The 14,220-nt window shown below is 47.4% G+C and overlaps 2 protein-coding genes across 19 annotated transcripts; one reads left to right on the top strand and one right to left on the bottom strand.

Moving 5' to 3' along the window:
* Window positions 1–6,768: 6,768 nt before the first annotated feature.
* Window positions 6,769–9,618, bottom strand: LOC109740301 (uncharacterized). 5 transcript variants are annotated; one of them, XR_012188079.1, is made up of 4 exons: window positions 8,286–9,527; window positions 7,402–8,054; window positions 7,256–7,329; window positions 6,769–7,176 (listed from the first exon to the last, which is right to left on the bottom strand). XR_012188079.1 is itself a non-coding variant. In XM_020299339.4 (4 exons), exons 1-4 carry the CDS (start codon window positions 8,335–8,337, stop codon window positions 7,057–7,059), a joined length of 462 nt encoding a protein of 153 aa, XP_020154928.1. In that variant the 5' UTR covers window positions 8,338–9,618; the 3' UTR covers window positions 6,769–7,056. The 5 variants fall into 5 exon arrangements, 2 of the variants coding, with proteins under 2 accessions (XP_020154928.1, XP_020154926.1); XR_012188080.1 differs by having other exon boundaries at window positions 7,402–7,617; window positions 8,530–9,491; XM_020299339.4 differs by having other exon boundaries at window positions 7,402–7,617; window positions 8,286–9,618.
* A 21-nt stretch (window positions 9,619–9,639) lies between these two features.
* Window positions 9,640–14,050, top strand: LOC109740293 (uncharacterized). Of its 14 annotated transcripts, none has more exons than XR_012188084.1 (8): window positions 9,704–10,098; window positions 10,503–10,611; window positions 10,787–10,898; window positions 11,018–11,098; window positions 11,815–11,882; window positions 12,426–12,475; window positions 13,015–13,267; window positions 13,503–14,050. XR_012188084.1 is itself a non-coding variant. In XM_073502370.1 (7 exons), the coding sequence occupies exons 4-7, from the start codon at window positions 11,032–11,034 to the stop codon at window positions 13,139–13,141; spliced, it is 312 nt and encodes a 103-aa protein (XP_073358471.1). In that variant the 5' UTR covers window positions 9,640–10,098; window positions 10,503–10,586; window positions 10,787–10,898; window positions 11,018–11,031; the 3' UTR covers window positions 13,142–14,050. The 14 variants fall into 14 exon arrangements, 5 of the variants coding, with proteins under 5 accessions (XP_073358471.1, XP_073358469.1, XP_073358472.1 ...); XR_012188082.1 differs by having other exon boundaries at window positions 9,711–10,098; window positions 10,782–10,898; XR_002227284.4 differs by having other exon boundaries at window positions 9,711–10,098; window positions 10,503–10,647; window positions 10,782–10,898; window positions 13,748–14,050.
* Window positions 14,051–14,220: the final 170 nt, after the last annotated feature.

The raw sequence follows: 14,220 nt of genomic DNA, 5'->3' as shown, positions 1-14,220 counted from the left end.
CCCGAAATCTGACAAGCAGCATTAGCGAAGGAATCGCTCGATCGGTTCAGTTAACAGCCATCGATCAATCGCTCGGGTTCAGTAACGCGTAGCCTGCAGTGCAATCGCTCGAGTTCAGTAGGCAAACGCCTCGCTCGGGTTCAGTTAGAGCCCAACGCCTCGCACCCACGTGCGTACATGTACGAGAGAAATGCGCATCGCTCGTCCCCCGACCACCCACCATAACCGGGAACTCCCCGATATTTTTCTCGCCCTCACTTCTACCACAGTTTTTTCCATCATGGACGGCCCAAAGAATGTCATGCAGCTGCGTCTCCGGCCTGCCCAGGACGAAAAGTCCATTTTCTATCATGATTTTTTTGTCATAGAAGTAGGAGCCCACCACATCTATGATGATACCGGGTTTTGTCACAATTATCGTCATAGAAGTGTCATAAGCATGACAAGAAAAAAATTCGTTCGGCCCAAAATGTCACGGATGTGTCTTTTTTTTGTAGTGCACGCACATGTTAACATAAGGAAACGTATGTGTAACTTACTAATCATCGCACGTGAGTACTTGCAGACGCATCGTGTGCGATACTCCTAGCCACCGCAAGCAACTAGTTTGCATTTTTCAAAGTTTTTTGTACGAACAGAATCGCACACGAACTAACTGTATTAACCATCTGTGTTATAATTTCTCATCGCAAACAGTTCATCTGAGTGGGCTGTTTGTTGCATATCACACACATCTTGTTTATATGAATTGTTTGTGTTCTTTTGGCTCATCGCAAATGCTGCATATCACACACATCTTGTTAAGTTGAACCGTTTCTGTTCTCTTCCCTAATCGAAACAGTTCGTCCAAGTGAATCGTATGCCGTATATCACACACACCTTGATCTGGCTGACCGTTTCTATTGCATTCCTTAATAGCACACAGTTCATCGGAGCGAACTGTATGTCGTATATCGCACACACATTGATATGGCTGCCCGTTTCTGTTGTTCTGCCTTATTGTAAATAGTTCTTCTGGATCAATCGTATGCCCCGCATTGCACACGTAACTAAATCTAAACCGTGTTTGATGTCTCCACCATCACAAACATTTTGCATCTTTTTTACGGTTTTTTTACATCCCCTTTTGCGATTAATGCATCGCACACAGTTTCGTCAAAGGGTCTCTGATCGTAGTGTCGCGTTAGCAGCAACCTGCAGTAGTGGGAAGTAGTAGTTTGTTCTGATGGCTCTCTCTGAGAGTAGGTGGTGGTGGAGGGGTATAAATAGGCAGCACCAAAAATCCAACCATTACAAGTCTTTGACCCAACTCGGTGACACCGACATAAAAATCTTGGTGAGACCGACTAATGTAAAAGACTTGACCGCTAGGCTTTTTGGTGAGACCAAACAGAATGATTCGGTGTGACCGAAATGCAATGTCTAGGGCAAGATCTCGTTTAGGAAATTCCGATCGGTTCATCTTGGTGATTCCGAAATGAAGTGACTTCATCACAGAAACTTGGCCATGCCATCTTAGTGGGACCGAGATCCATTTCGGCTATACCGAAATGTTAGGGTTTGGCATGTCGCATTGTATAGGGTCATCTCGGTGGGTCCGGATGGGAACTTTTCGGTGGGACCGAGAAGGACTTTTAGGGTTTTGGACGAAAGTGATGTGGATAAGTGGTTGAGGATTTTGGAGCAATACCACTAAGCACTTGAGCAAGAGTCATGATCAAAACCTCATCCCCTTTTAATAATATTGGCTTTCCTATGGACTCAATGTGATCTTGGAACAATTAACCAAAAATTTAGAGTCTTATAGCTTTGCCAATCCTTGTGCTTATGATTTTGAGGTGTCCACACTCACTAGCCCTCGCCATGCCAATCATTGACCTTCTGTGAAATCTATTATCAATGAGCATTATATCAATGACTTATATGTTCTTATTAATTACCAAAACCACCTGGGGATTAGTTGCACTTTCACAAGAGTACGCGTCTATGAAGATTGAAGATGCATTATCCTGGGATAAAACTACATGTAATGGCGAAGAGTGGCCTAGAAGGTAAACAACGGGTGCCCGAGCAGTACTTTGACGAGGTGATGCCGGGTGCCCGGATATTCGAGGACACGTGTCGCAAGGACACTATTTTTGAATATATTGAGTAGGCCCCCCTGGGTATGCCGAGGTGTATATCGTTTTAAAAATACAAGTTTCATTTTGATGTGAATGAATCCTTTTATGCCTGAAATGTTTAATTGACTCCGTTGCGACTATTTCATTTTTTTGAAAGTGGCCAATCGTCGGCTTCTGCCCCTCCGTAGATGCTACACAGGGTGTTTTCGTAGTAACAAGACAATGCTTAGCTGACGTCTCGGTGCCCGAAGGCGGTTCTGTTAATCGGAACAAGGCAATCAGATTTTGAGGCTTTGTAACTTTCACTTAGTCATATGAGCTTTTAAGTGGGGAGGCTAGTTACTAGCCCCCGGTCTACGGCAAGTGTTCGACGTCTGCCGAGGTCGAACTATTAACACTTCGGCCAGTGTTATGAAAGGCCTATCGTTTAACATGGGGTGACCTCTAATGATCTATAGTTTGACACAGTCATCGGATCGCCAACCAGTTTACACTTATTGTGATAGTCAACTTTCGACTTTCTCCACTGAGGTACTTGACCAGTTAAATCAGAAGTACAATCGCATTGGTGCTCCCTTTCCCCTTAGCCGAACATTCGGAAACATAAGGAGTAAGCACAAGAGCCGGCAACCCAGCTATTGACCAAAGACACAATTCAAAACCAATACATATAAAGCAATCCGAGAATAAATAGTCGAGGACTTTTATATGAGTACTGTGGTAGGCAAGCGGGCATGGAGTGAATCCTAGCCCGTGGTCTAAAGCAGATGCCTTCGAGAGGCGTGTGTATATTGTACCATGAAAAGTTGTCCTCAACGCACAGTTAAGAGAGAATAAAATAGGCATCACACATAAAATGAAAACCGACCACGTAGGTCTTCTCTTAATTTATTGATAAGGTCGAGCAGAACAATTGTAGCTACTGAAAAAATTGCTAAGGGTACATAAAGAATAAAGGGAAACCTTTCAACCCGGCGCACCGGCCGGACAATTGGGCCGGTTGCTCGCTCGCGTACGCGCTTGGACCCACCCCGCCCTTAATCGTTACCTTATCTATTCACGGGGCATTCTCCTCCACCCATTCTTTCCAAAGAAAATGCATCTTTCTCTTTCTCCCGTCGTCGCCGGCACGGCACTCAACTCCCTTCCCCCAGTTCTGCGGTCCCCTTCCTTTGGTCATGCTCATGGCGCTCCTCCGTTGCCCGGCCATGCTACATCCACACACCGGCCGTGCTACAACCGGGGCCGAGCCGTGCTATAAGCGACGACCCAGATATGCTACAACGGGGCGACGGCGAAGTGTGGCAGGGGCGGCGGTGTTGTGATTTTGCTGCAACCTACAACGAGAAAGCTACCAACAGCAATGGGAAAGCTTCCACGGGCGCTCGGATATGCTGCAACCGGGGGGTGACGGTGAAGTGTGGCTGGCGGCAACCATGAATGATGAAAAGCTGCAACCGGTGACAAATGCTACAACCATGAACGGCGAAAGCTGCAACCCGCAACGAGAAAAGTTTCAACCGGTGACAAAAAAAGTTTCAACCGTAGACGATGGAAACCATGGACGACGACGAAAAGCTGCAACCAATAATGAAAAAAGCTTCAATCATTTCATGTCTCGAGTGCGACCCTTGACGGCGGCGATGACATTTTTGCAGCAACCGTTGTCGGTTTTTGCTACGACCGTCGATGTATTTTGCTACAACCTTTTATCACGGCTACCACTATTTCCACAAGCACGACGGAGCGGCCTAGTGTGTAGCGCGGTGGCACGGTGTTGCGCCGATGATGACGAGGACTGCCGCATTGCAACCTCGGGGGACTGTTGCGGCCATGGTGAGCGGCGACCTTGGGGTCCGGTGGGGGGCTGCTGCGGCCATGGTGAGCGGCGACCTTGGTGTCCGGCAGGGCGCCGCACTCCGAGCGGCCGGCGCTGCTGCTCGCGGGAGCTACGCATGGCGTGGCGGAGCCAAGCGACAACGGGGGCGGGAGGTTTTTTCACGAGGGCTGGGGAAGAGAAGGAGGCGCCATGGGGAGAGGATGCGCCTGCGCCGACGGCAGCCTGTACGCGAGGAAGGAGGAGGCTTTGACCTGCGCGTGAGGGAGAAGATGCAATCTGGACGGTCAATATTGTGCGAATCGAACGACTGGGGCTTGACCGGCGGAAACTTCGGGCCGGTGCGCCGGCGCCCAGTATCGCCCAAGAATAAAAAGAGGGAGGGTCTATACAAAGCATATGTCGTCGGTTTTCGCATCCTGTCCTAGCCTGATGTGGACATGGCTATCATAAAATCGTCTGCAAATATTACATGACAAATTAACAACCAGGTATTTTCGTTCCTTAGTAAATATGATTCAGTAAACAAGAATATGATATTGCGTTGCGATATTTTTCTTGTACTCAGGACGAAGGATTGGGACACTGTACAAGAAAGAATTATGCACAGATAAAATATGCGGCAGCTAGTAGCACCAGGAGCAGTACCAGCAAAGATTTGCTCCAGCCCGAGTCAACAACGTGGTGTAGCATGCGTACTAATCATAAATTCAAGGAAGTGGACCATAGGCTGTCAGCGCTAATTGGAGTTGGAGTTAGGCGTAAGCCGGCTGATAGCTTTGCTATTATCAGCCGCCTTGATAACCGTCGGATCGTGCATATCGTAGCAGTTCGTTTGGTGTCCCACAGATTGCACTTCCACTCGCGCAGCATAGGACACCATCCACAGCGCCCACTGTCCCGTTTCAAGCACGCCTACCAGCACAGCAGCAGCACCCTCGACACCGCCGGAGCTACGATGCAGGGGACGTCGACCCCGCCGGAGCTACGATGCAGCGGCTGCTATGCAGCGGTCATCGATGCCGCCGAAACTGCGATGCAGCGGTCGTCGACGCCATCAGAGTTGCACTGTAGCGGCCGCGACGTCGCCGGAGCTATGATGCAGCGGCTGCCGGAGCTGCTATGCAGCGGTCATCGGTGCCGCCGGAGCTGCGATGCAGCGGTTGTCGACGCCATCGGAGCTGCACTGTAGCGGCCGCGACGCTGCCGGAGCTGCTATGCAGCGATCATCGGTGCCGCCGGAGCTGCAATGCAGCGGTTGTCGACGCCATCGAAGCTGCACTGTAGCGGCCGCGACGCCGCCGAGGCTGCTATGCAGTGGTCATCAGTGCCGCCGGAGCTGCGATGCATCGGTCTTCGACGCCATCGGAGCTGCACTGTAGCGGCCGCGACGCTGGCGGAGCTGCGACGCAGTGGCCATCGACGTCGCCGGAGCTGCATTGTAGCGGCCATGACGCCGTCGGAGCTGCGATGCAGCTGTCGTTGATGCCGCCGGAGGTGCACTTCAGCGGTCGTCGACTTCGTCAGAGCTGCTATGCAGCGGCCGTCGATGCCGGCTGTCATGGACGAGTCGCATTGCATTGCAGCAAGAGCAACCATGACGAGGTGCATCGTAGCACGACGGGCGTGGGCGAGCGCCGCGCCACAGCACCGGTGGTCGTGGTCGAGCGCGGTATCGCATCGCCGGCAGCAACGACAAGCAGGCGCCTCCTCCCGCGTGTTGTGTCGCCTCCGCTGGGTTGCAGCACCGCCGTGGTGGCGCTCGTGGCTTCAGCACCCACCGTTTGCGGCGGGGATGTAGCAGGTGGTGGGCTCCGTCGCTCCCCCTGGTTCGCTGCAGCGGGGCGGGATGACCGGCGTGCCATGGGAGCTTTTTCTCCTTCGATTGGGATGAGCAGAGATGAGGAGGGAAAAAAGACGAGCAGCCAAGACGTGAGGAGGACAAAGGACGCGAAGAGATAAGACCGGCTAGAGCAAAGCGGTGGGTGGTCCCAGATGGCACGTGGCAAGCAGCGGTAGAGGCTTACGTTTGTCATTATCAGCCGGTGGATACAGAGAGTTTTCCTTTCTTTTGGCCAACGCAAGTCCACGAGGGAGTCAAGGAGGTGGGCCTCCACACGGGTCACGTCGGTCAGCTTTTGCACGGGATATCGAGGCGGCGGACGGCTCCAATAAATAGTTAGGAATTATTAGCACAAATGCCCGTGCGTTGCAAGGGGGGACATTGTTACCTATCTCGCCCCTTGACCTATTTCCGCCCGTTCTCGTCGCCTCGTCCATGTTTGTTATCAACATCTCTTGAGCCCCACTGTTCTACTTCCTGCCTTTAGTGGACCATCATGTATACCCAGGCGGTGAGCTTCTTCGCATTAATCAATGCAGCCTTCCATTGAAATGTGATGTTTCGTTGTGTATGTTGCCTGCTCAGACGGGATAACCTATAACCAGAAAAGATGAATTGTTTTGCGAAAGAATTTTTGGACCCATAAAAAGCGGGATTTGCACTTGTGGCAATTCTTGAGCAAGCGAAGCTGAAAATGAAAGGAGAGCACATAGGTGTCGTGGAGAAAGAGATCGAGAGTATGTTTCAAATATTCCTCGCAAAAAAAGAGTATGTTTCAAATATTAATTATGCAGCAAGGTGTATCTCTTAGGATTCCTCTTTGCTGCCACATAGCCTGAATCCCGTTTATTTAGGAAATTAACATGGTGATTATGTAAAGGGCACCTCATCCACAACTTGCAATGCGTATGCATTGAATCCCTTTCTTAACTAGTAAACGTGCACGTGTTGCACGTGTAGCCATGTGCAAAAAAAAAGGAAATCAGTAATCAAAATGAAGGTTTACACAATATTCCATCATCAAACAAGTCATTAAGCAAAACTCAAAATTCAACAACCGAAAGAAAAGGCTAGGAATCCAAGGGCTTGAAATTCTTTAGTTTCACACTTCTTATTTATTTGAGACCTTTATGCCTAGTCCAATTGATCCTTCTTGTTGACGTTGATTGGTGGACGCTCATCACCCCTTATATATTTGAAATTTTGCTTCACGGGGGAAGATTGACCAGAGCAAAAGTCTACTTCAGTCGCGGTTATCTTGGGGACAAGTGAGTTATCCACATCGTCTTGTTTGCGGGCATCCTTCCTAAGAAGAACTTCATTCTTGATAGCATCACGGAAAGACAAGTCATCACGAACTTGATCATGCACACCTACAGAAAAATGATAAGCGAACAGTTAGTCTAGTTGTTGGAGAATTTTGTAAAATTAAGAAATATAACAGATACTGGCCTTTAAGAAAGTGAAATTTGTGGCAAGTTGAGGAGTAATGTATGCATAAAGTTGTTGCCCCGTGCTAAGAGTTTCTGTTATCAATTCTCAAGTTAGTAATAACATGACACTAAAATGGTACAACACTTCTCAAGGGAAAAACTTACTGGATAGTTGATGAACCTTCATCGAGGTTGCCATGATTAAGCCAACATTTGCTTCAGCAGGAAGAAGTTCATTCCAATGGCGTTCAACTAGTTCTTCAAAAATGTGTAGGAAGATAATTCGCATGGCAGCATCGATCAGTGCTACTTCCCTCATGCATAGAGGGGAATATGTATCATAGTCAACTGGGCCCACGTACATGACTACACCAGCAATATCTACAATTAACAGATTATAAAATATGAAAGAAGAAATCAGTTAGTGTGCTTTTGATAATTAATTATATTATATTCTAACATATAAGGTTCCGGGACGACCCGCCCTCCCGAGCGATCCACCGATTTCACATTGTCATGGCCGTTTGATCTCGCTTGGTCGGGTCAACGCGCCTTGTTGGCCGCACGTTTTTTACTTTCTATTTTGACCCAGTGATCGAGCGTGGGCTATGATGACTGGTGGGCTCGCCCAGTTCTTCCATTGGCTGGGTTAGAAATTCTCGGGTAGACCGCCCCTGGCGCGTCGCATGGGTCGTTGCGCGCTGACTGTGGCGTGCGTCGTGCGAGGACTGCGCAACGCTGCTGAAGGGTTGGCGGACGCACATGCACCTGGTTTTCACGCCCACGCTTGTGTCGTACTTCCTTCGGTCATTTTTACTCTGCATATTAGCTTTATCTGAAGTCAAACTCTTCAAAGTTTGACCAAATTTATTAAAAAAATATTAACATTCTAATAACAACCAACACCAATATCAATAGATCCATCTTCGAATATATTTTCATAAGGTATTATATATGTTAATAGTTTCTATTATAAATTTGGTCAAAGTTAGCAAAGTTTAACTTCAGACAAATCTAATACGTGGAGTAAAAAGGACCGGAGGGAGTACCTATGACGGGTGGGCCGGTGTTCCCCTGGTCCCGCTCGTCGGCTGCGCTCATGTCCCCGCAGTGTGGGTTAGAGTTTGGCGAGTCACACGCGCCGGTGCGCCCGCCGAAATTTGGGCCGGTCGCACCAGCACCGTCCGATCAAACATCGGGTAGCCACACGATTCTCTCTCCTTTCTCTGTCAATGTATTTTTTTCTTTGGAAAAAACAAGCTTCCATCAGGTAGCCATGGACTAGCGACGCACCCGGCCTTGAAGCACTGCCTGGCACATCTCGCTAGTCGCTGCCCTCGCCGCCGGTCGTCCTCGTCCCTGCAGGTCGCCATCGTAGCCACCTCTTGCGTTTCTCGCTACATGCATGCAGCAGCGTGCGCCCGTGGCTGCAGCTCCCTGTGGCGACGACCGCAGCTCCGGTGGCGCCGGTCGCCGGTCGCAGCATGCTGACAATGAGCTAGCAAAAAGGAAGTACTCATCCTCATTGCTGGTCGTACAAAAACCGCTCGCCGGATGTAACTTTTGTAGTTGCCGGTTGTAGATGTAACTTTTGTAGTTGCCGGTTGTAGCAAAAACACCACCCATCCCCACCAAATGAAGAAGTCGATGTAGCAAGTTTCAGCAAAAAGAAAAGCTGGTTCCAGCCAAAAAGCACGTCGGCAGTGCGAGGAGTGTCCGGTTCCAGCAAAAATAACAGGAAGCAAAATCCAAAAGGAAAGTAGATGTAGCAAAAGAAGTAGCAAGTTCCAGCAAAAAACCGTTCGCGGTGGGAAGGCGCGTCCGGTTCCAGCACCGGTGGATGCCGGTTCCAGCAATTTTTGTGGCTGGTTGTAGCACCGCTGATGCCTGGTTCCACCAAAAACTTCACCACACCAAAAATCGCCGCCTCGTCGCAGCATCGGGCTCAGCCGGTTCCAGCATCCTCCGCCACGGTTCCATCGTTTTGCCACCGTGGTTTGCAGCACCCGTCAGCGTGGTCACCGTGCCCGTGGTGGGCAGCGCCATGCTCGGCTGGTTGCAGCATCGCTGGACGCCGTCTCCAGCACCAATGGACGCCCCCGTCTCCAGCACCCGCTCCGCCACGCCGCCCCAAGGCCGCCGCCATGCAGTGGTTAGCAGCGCCGCCCCCCGTCAAAGCCATGAGCATGGAGAAGGTGCAGGCCATGTCCTCCCCCTGCCTTGCGCGATGACGGGTGAGAACTGATTTGAGATCCATGGGGAAAAGAAGAGGAGGTGAAAAATGAATGGACAGGAAGGCTCGCGAGAGGATAAGGAAAGGAGAAACAGCGGTGCGTGAGCCTATTTTGGCGCGTGGGAGGACGTGCTGCGTGACGTGGAGATGGAGACCGGCCTGAGTGTTGCGCCGGCATTTCCCTTAGAGTTTTTCGTGTCAACTGCTTTTGGCGGGTCGTTCCCCATGCGCTGCGCGCGTCGTGCGTTGTGGGGACAGCTGCCGAGGGGCCTCGATGGCTCGTCCAATCCCCTCTCGTCCCGACTCCCGAGGCTCGCGTCAGCCGCCTCGTCTCCATCCCCGCTCAATCCCCGCAGCTGCTGGATCCAGAAAGAAAATCCCCCAGCCGCCACACCCTTTCTTCTCCATGGCTCGGCTCCCCTCCCGCGTGCGTCCCTGCGGCGCCTGTGTATGGATGAGGAGGTCGAGGGCACGAGCAAGGATCATGCCGAACAGGGGCGCAATGGGGTGGCCGGGGAGCGCGCGGTGTCTGGAGAGACAAAGATGCTCCTAAGCAGAGGACGGCGCAGCGCTGGCTTCTCCTCTCCCCCCGCTGCCTGCACACCTCGCCGATGTCTGCTCGTCATCCGGTGAGCCCTCCTCCTCTCTTCCCCCCTTTCCCAGCCCTCTTCTCCTCCTCACTGCTGCTCCTCCCCTGAGGTGTGCGCAAAGCACACGACCCATGAAGTTGGCCTCGTTGTTGGTTTCTCCTACTACCTTCAGATCCTCTCTTTCTTGTTCTTCACCTCTCCCCATATCTGAGGGGTGAGAAGATATTGTGGAGAAAAGGAAAAGATGGCGTAAACAGAACAAGGAGAACCCCATCACCGGCGCAGCAAATGGAAAGGACGCAGAAGGGTGCATGTTCCTCTTGATTAGCTTGTCCTATATTGTTATTGTATTGCATCTTCATCTTTACATTCAAATATGTACCACCTGTTGGCTATACATATACTGTCTAAAGCACTAAATTTTGTTTTGCATCACTCAACAGAGACAACTAGCGATGATAATACCTTGGATGCGAGTGATGATGGATTCTTTACTTCTGGAAGTTCGAGTGATGAAGAGGCAGATGGCGAGCTTACCGATAAAAGTACAGCGTATGGTTCATAGCTCTTGCATCTCAAATAAATATGGTTGGTCTCTATAGAAGTGCAATTTTTTTATTCACATTGACATCAAACTGTATATGCCATTGCTTGGTAGACTGTAATAAACTTATCTGCACTATGAAGCGAATATATGATAATTGGCTGTCCTTTGATGGTAGTGTAGGTTGGCGATGAAGCCTGCTGGCCTTTTTCTTGAAGCAATTCTTGCAGGGAAGACTCTGAAGTGGCAATAGGGGTTGGCGGATGCTCCGAGACCATAAAGAGCCTATTCAATGGTATGCCATCCCTGTTTGGTTTTTTTTGGGCGGGGGGGGGGGGGGGGGGGGGGGTTCCATATGCAGATTGGTGTCGTGCAGTTCTGAGTTTTTTTGCGTCCGTGTGTTGTGGGATGCAGATGAGAAGGATGACATGGCGAAGGAGGATTCCGACAAGTTAGCCCCCACAATCGGGCAGTTGGAGAGCTTGCACGAGCTTGGTAAGATGATGAATCATCATCTCCTGCATTTAGGTGTCATGGGGTATTTTTTTACAACTCCTGCAGATGGATGATTTGATGATTAGAACATAATGAATTGTGGTTGTTTTTATAAACTCTCTTTGATGTGACCTCTATGGAACATGGGATCATGGCACGGTGCAATCCTGGATAGTTTCAGGAGAAATAATCAGTGTGGGATTGAGCCATAGCTTTTGTAGGATTGATGGTTTATGAAGTACTCCCTCCATCTCAAAATAGGTGTCTCAACTTTAGTACAACGTATTTTGGGACGGAGGGAGTATTATATGATAGATAGTGATGGTAAAATATTCCAGTCACATGAAACGCATCATTGGTGTATATGAACATTATCTCAAAATACTCAATCTTGGTAACAGAAACTTAATTGTGTGATGTGTGCGTGAAATATATTACTTTCTGTTCGTCGAATTGAGAAGTTTTTGCCGGTTATCTGTGATGGTTGGTGTAGTGCTGCAACCATTTTAACAGACTGAAACTATTGCCTTACTTTTTATTCTACATTTTCCCTTAATTCTGGTGGAGCCGCATTCGTGCATTGGTGAAAAATTAGAGGTCTATTCTATTGGACATCGTCAGAATGGTCAAGCATGTTTTACTATGTTTTTGCAGGGTTCCTGCTCCTTCTATTTATTTTTGATTTGTTTGTGTTGACTACTCAATGGTGCTTGCAGATCCATGGACATCGTCAGAGTGCTCATTTTCTTGCAGTATATTATTTTCAGATCTCATGTTTCTCAAGGTAATGGACAAGATTGAGTTTTTGGTAATATGGCACCATTAAAATATATTTTCTACTCTGTTTGTCGTTCATTTGTTATGCACCATATTTAAGGGAATATAGAGCAGGTTTGTTTGCCATTGTTATAAAATCTGTATCTGAATATTATTTGTAGATTTATGTTTACCAATCACAGTTTTGTTTTTCTGTGTGTAGATAGATTCACATATTTCATGTACTAATACAGTAATTGAACAATTGTAAGAAATATGGTTGGAGATGAAGTAAACTGGTAATTTTCTTAAGAAGATTATTGGCATGTGATGTGATATACTATTAGGTCATTTGTAATACTGCTGCCTTTTCTTATATAGCTGTAATAATCCAATTTGCAGGTGACAAAACTATTTGATGGCAAAACTATTGTAGCACAACCATACAGAAAGTAGTTTTATTAGGGCATTGAACCATTTGGTGCTACAGTTATTGTAAATGTCTAATAACTTTGTAAGATATTCATCATTGGTTCAAAATATTATGCTTTGTTTGTGCCTTATTTTGCAGGCTTGCTCTCAGCACTCCTCTAGACAGGGAAAGCCGATGACTCCATATAGGTAACTCTTTTGAAATCGTGGACAGTATAAATATACAGTTGCATAATAAAATTTGAGGTTATTTATAGAGTGCTTAAACCGGCATAATATGAGAGATTGACTGCCAGATTTTACATGTTTAGTAAAGTAGGCAACTGGCACACGTTTGTATAGCAATTCTGAACCCCTCATATTGAACGATTCATCTACTGAAGCACTCAGTTTGTCTACATTTCTTTGTAGGAGTTTAGATTACTCTGAGAACTGCCGGTACCATGCCATCACGGTTGCTTGCAAAATTAGTAAAATGCTAAATTCCTGAGTTGTCTTAGTTATGTAGCACACGAATTGAGTGTGTGTTAAGAATTGATATGTGAGTTGGCTTAGTTATGAAATCAAAAAGTACCTCTGTACATGCAGGTAATTGAGCAGTGGATGGGTGATGGGGATAGGTTTCATAAAACTGATAAATATGAACTTGCACATTGTATTGTATATAAACATTACACCACCAGAATTCAGTACCGTGTTAACATTCAGCTGACTGCTCCCATTTTTAGCTCGTTTTGTAGGCGTACTTTAGGCAAAATTTGGTCTACAAATATATTGTTTCAGCAAAGGACAAAGGGAAAATCGTCAAGGTCAACGACCCAGTTTTTGTTCCGTAGGATTCCCTTTTTCAAATGAAGCTCCTACCTGAAGAAGGGCATGGTAGTAGATATTGTATCTGTTTTATGTGTCAGAAGAGACGACCAGCTGGTTGATTTTGTGCGCACATTCTGTAAATTCAACTTACCAATAAAGCTTTGACAGGTGTGTTTTCATTTCAAACAACATATCATCTCTGATTCTTTAATCTGTTTATTTGTTTATTTTGTGTACTGTAGAACTTGTTTCTCCGTGTTCTAAAATACATACCTATAAAAGAAGGGATTGATATGAAAATAACTCCCGGTTTAAGTTAGGATTGAGTGAAATTACCTAAAGGTATATGTCCATCTCCCACAAATGGTGTAATCAGCTCCCCTGCAATGCTTCTTGCTTACAGAACAAGATTCTTGATGTTGCTTATGGTGCCCCTTTGGACTTCTTCTTCAATGGTCCCACGCCGGCCCAAATAATATATGTCTTGCTTATTTTTTGGTGCTCCTTCGGTTGGGCCTTTGGGCCACCCCTCTCTTCTATTACAAAAAAAAGGGGGTTTACAGCAACTTGTGTCTTTAGGCTGAACAAAGTACAATTGCCTTTGTGCCTTACATAACTCATTTTTGTGTATTCATGTCATATTGCCAGTACATTCCAAATGGAAAGGAGTACCCAGTTTTACCCAGAAAGTTGAGGCCTTCTGGTGGTTGAGCATGATATTTCCTTAGTTTTTTTCTGACTGGGAGAAGGAAGAAATGTTCTTGACTGGAATGAGATCACAAAGAAATTTGGGACTTGCTTTGCTACATAAAGTAGTCTGATGTGATCTCCATATTCACATAATATACCATGTGAGATTCAACTGTATAGTTCAATATAGTTTGATTATCATATTTTCTGTAGTTAATTTTGGACATTGCTTATTTGCTTATTATCATTGATTTCTTGCAATGAGGACATTTTACTTGCTTGGCCCTGAAAACTTACCTAAAGGGACATTTTATTTGCCGCTTCATATTCTACACCAAGCGGGCCAGCCCAAGAAAACTCTTCCTGGGCCGGACACCGAGCGGGCCAGCCCAGGAGACCTTAAATACTTTTTACATGCTATTAGACATGCA

This window comes from Aegilops tauschii, chromosome 6 (genome assembly GCF_002575655.3).
Source record: "Aegilops tauschii subsp. strangulata cultivar AL8/78 chromosome 6, Aet v6.0, whole genome shotgun sequence".
Taxonomy (NCBI): Eukaryota; Viridiplantae; Streptophyta; class Magnoliopsida; order Poales; family Poaceae; genus Aegilops; species Aegilops tauschii.
This window is presented reverse-complemented; position numbering and strand designations above follow the sequence as displayed.

Bases quoted from the DNA above. Each gene is read 5' to 3' on its own strand.
- LOC109740293 (XM_073502370.1), top strand. From the start codon at position 11,032: ATGGCGAAGGAGGATTCCGACAAGTTAGCCCCCACAATCGGGCAGTTG. The intron at 11,099-11,814 runs GTAAGATGATGA...TGGTGCTTGCAG, and splicing joins GGAGAGCTTGCACGAGCTTG to ATCCATGGACATCGTCAGAG. The intron at 12,476-13,014 runs GTAACTCTTTTG...TCCCATTTTTAG, and splicing joins AAGCCGATGACTCCATATAG to CTCGTTTTGTAGGCGTACTT.
- LOC109740301 (XM_020299337.4), bottom strand. From the start codon at position 8,337: ATGAGCGCAGCCGACGAGCGGGACCAGGGGAACACCGGCCCACCCGTC. The intron at 7,618-8,285 runs GTACTCCCTCCG...TGTTAATTGTAG, and splicing joins CACCGGCCCACCCGTCATAG to ATATTGCTGGTGTAGTCATG. The intron at 7,177-7,401 runs GTAAGTTTTTCC...ATTTTTCTGTAG, and splicing joins GAAGGTTCATCAACTATCCA to GTGTGCATGATCAAGTTCGT.